This window comes from Emiliania huxleyi (assembly GCF_000372725.1).
Source record: "Emiliania huxleyi CCMP1516 unplaced genomic scaffold EMIHUscaffold_96, whole genome shotgun sequence".
In the NCBI taxonomy this organism is placed as follows: domain Eukaryota; phylum Haptophyta; order Isochrysidales; family Noelaerhabdaceae; genus Emiliania; species Emiliania huxleyi.
Window position 1 is genome coordinate 1 of NW_005194878.1, and position 7186 is coordinate 7186.

At 63.7% G+C, this 7186-nt stretch overlaps 2 protein-coding genes across 2 annotated transcripts; both read right to left on the reverse strand.

The window, feature by feature from the left end:
• Positions 1 to 1248: 1248 nt before the first annotated feature.
• On the reverse strand, positions 1249 to 2042 carry EMIHUDRAFT_221268 (hypothetical protein; the record flags this gene model as incomplete). Its single annotated transcript, XM_005756565.1, has 3 exons — positions 1249 to 1275; positions 1305 to 1419; positions 1597 to 2042. The coding sequence occupies 3 exons, from the start codon at positions 2040 to 2042 to the stop codon at positions 1249 to 1251; spliced, it is 588 nt and encodes a 195-aa protein (XP_005756622.1).
• Positions 2043 to 3237: 1195 nt separating this feature from the next.
• On the reverse strand, positions 3238 to 4828 carry EMIHUDRAFT_221269 (hypothetical protein; the record flags this gene model as incomplete). The annotated part of the gene is made up of 7 exons (XM_005756566.1): positions 3238 to 3253; positions 3408 to 3519; positions 3746 to 3874; positions 4137 to 4254; positions 4338 to 4415; positions 4509 to 4601; positions 4793 to 4828. 7 exons carry the CDS (start codon positions 4826 to 4828, stop codon positions 3238 to 3240), a joined length of 582 nt encoding a protein of 193 aa, XP_005756623.1.
• Positions 4829 to 7186: the final 2358 nt, after the last annotated feature.

Consider the following 7186-nt stretch of genomic DNA (forward strand, 5'->3'; position numbering starts at 1 on the left):
TCCGCGCTCATTGCGTCTCCGGCTTCGCGTCCCACCTTGTTTTCGATCTGCAGTGCGCGCAGGCGACGGCGGACGAGCGTCAGCATAAGATGGGATGAGCGGGGCGCGGGTCGCTTCGGGCGTCGCGGGAGCGCAGTAGGCATGGATGGCGGTCACTGTTGCATCCGGGTGTGCGCAAGATTCGCGTTGCCGAGCCTGGGAAGGAGCCGCTGGCGAGGCGGTCGCAGCACGGCGGGAACAGGCACGAGCGCGCTGCAGCGCATGAGATGTGGGGCGAAATAGCCGGGCACGCTCGCGCAAGGGACAACACGCGCCCAAGGCAAGGCGGGGCGGGCAGGTGCACCTGCTGGACGTCATGGACGCTCGGTTTTGAAGCACGAATTTTTGAAAGAATTCTCGGCACGGCACTGGGCACGGGGACTGTAGGGTGCCCACAGGACCCAAAAGAAAATAGCTTTCCGACTCAAAAAGGGACGCACGCGGCAAATCTGATGTTGGAGTGTTCCAATAGGTATAGGAGCGAGGCCTCTTCCGTTGGGGGACCGAGTGACTAGGAAACGAGGGTTCCCCATTGTGTCCCGCTCCAGCGCGAGCGTGACACTGCACTTGGCGCCGAGCGCCCGCGGCACAGACCTTGTGCAGGCCACCCCTCATTGGGCACGCCGGTCCGGACCGCTGGCGCTCGGTGTGGAGCAAGCAAGACCCCCCCCCCCCATCGGCGCGCGCTCGCCATTCCAACGGCCGCCAGGAGCACCAAGAGGACTCCTCATGGCTGTGCCCAAGTGGGCTTCGACCGGCCTCGGCGGGGGGGGCGGGTTGTCCCGGCTGCGGACGCCTTCTGCAGCCCCCTGGGATGGGGACAGCACCCCAAAACTGCCCCTCGGCGGCATACAGCACTGCCAGCCAGCCTCTTCCTCCTCCTCAAGGGCTGTACTATAGGCCATATTTGCGCCGCCTCCTACTGGCAGCCGGGCGGGCGCGCGCCGCGGGCGCCTCGGCGCGCGCACGGCTCGCAAAGTTCGAACGAGTACTGCCGCCCGGCCGCCTCAAGGCTGCCGGGCGGCAGTACTCGCCTCGCAAGGCGCGCACCGGCTGCTCTGGCTGCTGCGCCGGCGGCCGCTGCGCTGTGGCCGCTGCTGCGCCGGCTGGCGGGCGGTACGGCCGCCGCCGGCCGCTGCACCCGCGCCTTCCCTCGCGGGCGCCGGCGCGCCGCGCGCGCCCAACTCTGCTGGTACACGGCACGCGTCGTCACACAGCCGCGGAGAACAGGCGGTGCTGTGCGTGAAGCGCGCGCGATCTCGTACTTTTAAGGCTGGATCCGGCCATTCCAAGGGTAGCGCTAGCATCGGCCGCCCATCGCCGCACGCGGCCTCCTCCTGCCGCTCGTCATCCTCCGCCTCGAGGGCGTCCGCCAGCGCGCTGCGCCGCACACCCCGGCGCACAGGAGGCGGCGCCGGCCGCACCTCGGCCGCCTCGGCGGCGCCCGCGGCACGGGCGCCATGCTGGCCGTCCGCGCGGTCCATCGCCGCATCCCCATCCCCGTCTGCGGCAGCGCCGCCTGCGCCTGCGCCGGCCTGCTCTGGGACGGCGCGCCACCGCTCGTCGTCCAGCATGTGCCACCACCGCCGATCCGGGTAGCCGTCGTACTCGACCTCGTGCACGATCCGTCCGTCCCCGTCCTCCTCCCGCGCCATGACGGTCGCAGGGTACCACCGCTCACTGTCGCAGAAGATCTCGAGGCGCGATCCGGTGGACAGGACAGTGTGGCCGTCGAGCGCCGCCCTGGCATCCTCGCGCTGTCGCTTCCGCCGCTTCGCCTTCGTCTCCTTGCTGCGCAGCAGGGTGTAGTTCGGGCCCACCTCCGCCACGCTGTCCAGCAGCTGGGCGGCGCTCGCCATCTCGACCGCGTCGTCCTCCGGCGGAAACTCCGCGTCGCCCGCGGCCGCTTCCCGAGCGCGCTCGTCGCGCATCCGCTCGTGGTGGGCCTGCCGACGCGCCACGCCGGCGCCCGTGTGCCTCGCCGCCGCGTCCGGTGACGGCATCGGTCGCTGCCACAGGTCGTCCCAACAGGTCGTCCCAACAGGTCGTCCCAAGGGGACGCATCCAAACCGCCGCATTTCGCCCGCCGAATTCTCCCACTCGCTCTGCCCCAATCTCGAACAAATCTCGAGTCCTCTCACTAGTTACATACATACCTTTGAGAATCCCCAGCGTCCCTCCCTACTAGTCACACTCTCAATATCTCGACTCTCCAACACGAAGTGCTGCGATCGGGGGTGGCCCATTTCTTTTTTCTTTTCTTTTTTGGGTCCTGTGGGCACCCTAACAAGGGACAGCGACAGGCTCGCAGCACGGTGGACTCCCTATTCCACTGGCGATCTCTCTCGACTAGCGACCTTCCTCCGGCTTCTCACCAGAGAGAGAGAGAGAGATTTTTAGCAATACCAAACAACAGTTGTTTGTTGTTGCTCACCAGCAGTCTCTCACTACCATAATTCATTTAAAGAAAGAAAGAAAACAGACAACCCAAGGGAGGGATGGGAGAACGGCACGCCGTCACCACACAGGGATTTTAAGGAGAGGAGTGTGATGCGCTAGCCGTCGCCCACCCTGGGGAGTCTGCTTCTTCGTATCTCTTTTCGCAGTCTCTCGCCGCTTCTCGCTGCAACCTTCATGCCACCTCGCGGCCGTCCCACTCTCGTCGTTCTCTCCCTTGTCACTTCCTCCTCTGTCGCGTCGTTCTCTTCTGCCTCGTCCTGCGGCGCCGCCGCCTGCCGGTCCCTTGATCTCGCGGCTTCTTTCGCCTTTCGGCGCAACTCCGTCCTCCTCGCGGCGTATCCTGGCCCCTCAAGTCTATCGAGCTCCCCTCGCGCAAGTACCACATTTCTCAGGGGTCTGATCTTCGGACTTGACCTTTTTTTGGAACCTCAGACGCCGGCGCACGCATCGTGGATGAAAAATGAGATGTGCGCATTTGCACAAGTTTCAGGATGGGATGGAATTTACACAACAGGCAGTGGTCGGTGGGCGCTGGGAAAGGGGGAATTGGTTGCAGACAGAGCAATGGCCTGCCCGAAGTAGTGGTATTGGACACGGCTGCGGGGTCTGAACTTTGATGCACACTCGCCGGTGTGGAATTGTTGGACACCTTATGCACATCCATGCCCACGGTTCGTAGGACCTAGGACGTCGCTGAGACGTCGTGTAACGTGTATTTTGGTGCCGTGTAAGATCGTTTCAGTTGGCCAAGAGCCTTGATCACTTCGCGTACCTTTCTTCTTGCCGGGTGGCGGCTTGACATAATTAGTTCTCACACGATGATCTGTGGGTGATGGCATAGAGACTGTGGCGGGCAGGGTTCGTGATTTCACATACATGGAAACCGAGCGAATCGGTTTCACTCTCACTTTCCCTTCACATTCGTTTTCATGTGAGCCCGAGCGCCGTCGACCGCACCGCCTCCGGCAGCGCCCGTGGCTTCGCCCAGCACCACTCGCAACAGCTCTCGCGCGCCGCCGTCTGTGGCGACGCGCAGAACATCAACAACGCTGCTCGCAACATGCGTGTCGCGCACTCATTCATGACCGGTCTCAATGCCCCACCCCCCTGCGCGTCAGACCAGGGCTCAGTGTGCAGTGGGACGCGCGTGTTGCGCCTACCGTGTGGCCTTCCGCGAGATCACTCGAGATCACCCGAGACCACCCGAGATCACCCGAGATCACCCGAGAGCGCGTGCTGCGCCTACCGTGTGGCCTGCACCCCGACACACGCTCGGCATCTACGGCGTGGCACATGCGCGAGAGCACCACCCCCCAAGCGGCGCCGTGGTCCTCCCCGTCGTCGCACACGCGGTCGTCGCCCCCGCCTCTAACGCCTGCGGGTCGCGGCAGGGTCGCGCCTTCGGACAGGCCGCTCAAAGAAGGTGGCCGGGCGGGGGCGGCGGCGAGGTGAAGGCAGCGCGGTGGGTCGATCTGTCTCTTCGGTGCTCGCGGTTGGGTCGATCTGCTCGACCGGCGCCCCAGCCGACAGTGATGCTGTCGCCGTAGAAGGCGAGCCTACTCGCGTCGTGCGAGGTCATTAATTAGTTGTTAATTAATTAAACTAATTTAATTTGTCGCCGTAGAAGGCGAGCCTACTCGCGTCGTTTTTCTTTTTTGCGAGGTCGTCCGATGTGAGGGCGCCGCTCGCGGCCGCGTGGAAGGTGCACCGCCGCCCCTCGCGCCAGGGCAGCGCAGCCTCGGAGAGGTCGGAGCCCTGCGAGAGGGAGAGAGGCCGCGGCGTGTAGAGGCCGCGATGTGTGAGAGGCGGAAAAAGCAGACAAGCCGGCTCAGCCTCACCTCGTCGAAGATGAGGCCGCCAAAGATGGCGGCTCCGAAGCTGGGGCACCAGTCGCAGGGCGGCCTCGCGCCACACGCCTGTGCGTGTGTGTGCGGCGAGGGAGGGAGTCGGGGTCACGGCTGAACTCCGGGATGGGAGGGAGAGGATCGCGCCTCGGTCAGCTTGAGGACCATCACGCCTCGCGGCTCGGCGGACAGACCAGAGAAGAGCTCGTACGAGCCGTAGTGGCCCCATGCAGTCTTACGGCCAGCGCTGGTGAGGATCTCGCGGTGGCGGCGGTACCTGCGTTGTTGATGACTGTCACCGGTCGCGCCGCTATGGCACTCGGAAACACTGTTTCGAGTCGAGCGCCGTCCGGGTGACGTGTTGTGCATTGGCGGCGGTGCCTCGTCAAGTTGTCGGGCTCGCTGACCCGCCGGGGGGGGGGGGGAGCACCGCGTGGCACGAGAATCACAGGCGAAATGCCCTCAGGAGTGACGAGGGCGCGCATGCGGGCACGAACCGACGCGGGCGATGGCGGCAAGCACTGGATCGCCGAGCCGGGCGTCCTGTAAATTTTCTTTTTATTCTCTCCCGGACATCATGAAACGCCGCTCGCCACAAGCAAAGCCCAACGCGCCGGCGACAAAGGCCAGCAGGACCGCGTCGTCGAATGTGTACATTGTTCGATGGACGCGCGAGACAAAAATCGACGGGTGGGATTACGAAGGCCTCAACGAGATCGAGACGTGCGGTGGCACAGAGGAGGAGGCCGTCCAGTACGTGAAAGACGAGCTCTTCGCCGTCAAGGGCTTGGACAAGGACCTCGGCTCGTACAGCTGTTTCGCGGACGAGGCGAGCGCGCGCGCCGCTGTCGTCGACTGCCTCGCCTCGCTAGTGGAGACGGTGCGGCACGGCGTGCGCGAGGCCACGGGTCTCACAGCGGCGGGCCTCGCTCGCGCGAAGAAGACAGATGAGCTCGTCGAGAAGACGACGGCAGGCGGAATTCCTGGTGTCGAAGTGACGGGGGATGTCGAAGAGGGCGCGCACATCTCACCGTCGTGTCGCGAAGCGATTCACGGCGTCTACTTCAGCATCTACACCATCTACTTCAGCAAGGTTGAAGGAGAGGACTGCGGGTGCATTGAGGCGATGCACTCGTGTGACACCGTCGCAACTCACGTGTCCGTGTGGGTTGAGAAAATGAACATCGTGCAGTAAGCATATCGTAAATATCGATTCATACTCGTGTGTATCTAGCTATCGGTGTGCTGCCTCTGATGGCACAAAGAGCTTAGCCTTAGGCTTCCCAACAGGGCAGGGAACCCCCAGCGCGCAGGCGAGGCCCACGGTACTCGGTAGCCTCGTGCAGTTACCGAGAGCTGGGGGAGAGGCGCGCCACGCCTAGGGGGACGAGTGACGGGAGGGGGAGAGTATAGTGTCTTTCGCAGGATAAAAGCAATTTTTTTTGCTTATTTATCGCACGAGTCCACAGAACAGAGAAAACTCTCTCCAACACCAAAGGCAAAGCGTCACGCACGCCGCACGGGGCACACGAAACAAGCGTAATTGGTGGCCACACCGCAAGGCGCGCCGTCGCTCGCGCACAACACTCACACGTCTCTCGCTCCGCACGCATACGCAAACGGGCCGTCCGCGCCCCCGCCAACCAACCTAGGTCTCAGCACCCAACGAGGGCCGCGCGTGCGCTCGCCACGCACTCGCGCTGACGCGCGCTAGCGCCGCCGCCGCCCACGCCGTCTAGCGCAGAGGGCAAGTCGAGGCCGGCGCAGAGCGCCTGCGTCTCCACATCGCCGTGAGCCAGAGTGCCGAGGGCGAGCGCCGCACGGCAGCTGGCCTCCTCGGCCGCCGCCGCCGCGACCGCCGGCGCGGTCGCGAGCGCCGGCGCGGTGAGCAGCTGCTGCAGCGCGCAGATCGCGGGCGTCTTTGTGTCGCTGCTCGCGGCGGAACGGCGGAGGAGCACCTGTGTGTGTTGCCGGTCCGGGCGGGAGATATGGGGAGATATGGGGAGATATGGGGAGATATGGGGAGATATGGGATCCATGTGGGACCATGTGGGGACATTTGGGGAGATATGGGGAGATATGGGGAGATATGGGGCGATATGGGACGATGTGGGACCATGTGGGAACATATGGGGAGATATGGGGAGATATGGGGAGATATGGGGAGATATGGGACGATGTGGGACCATGTGGGGACATATGGGGAGATATGGGGAGATATGGGGAGATATGGGGAGATATGGGGCGATATGGGGCGATGTGGGACCTTGTGCGAACATATGGGGAGATATGGGGAGATATGGGGAGAGATGGGGCGATGTGGGACCTCGAGCGAACCGTTCGGGAGATATGGGGAGATATGGGGAGATATGGGGAGATATGGGGAGATATGGGGCGATGTGGGACCTCGAGCGAACCGTTCGGGAGATATGGGGAGATATGGGGAGATATGGGGCGATGTGGAACCTCGAGCGACCCGTGCGGGAGATATGGGGAGATATGGGGAGATATGGGGAGATATGGGGAGAGATGGGGCGATGTGGAACCTCGAGCGAGCCGTGCGGGAGATATGGGGAGATATGGGGAGATATGGGGAGATATGGGAAGAGATGGGGCGATGTGGAACCTCGAGCGAGCCGTGCGGGAGATATGGGGAGAGATGGGGAGAGATGGGGAGAGATGGGGCGATGTGGAACCTCGAGCGAGCCGTGCGGGAGATATGGGGAGATATGGGGAGAGATGGGGAGAGATGGGGCGATGTGGAACCTCGAGCGACCAGTGCGGGAGATATGGGGAGATATGGGGAGATATGGGGAGAGATGGGGAGAGATGGGGAGACGCCG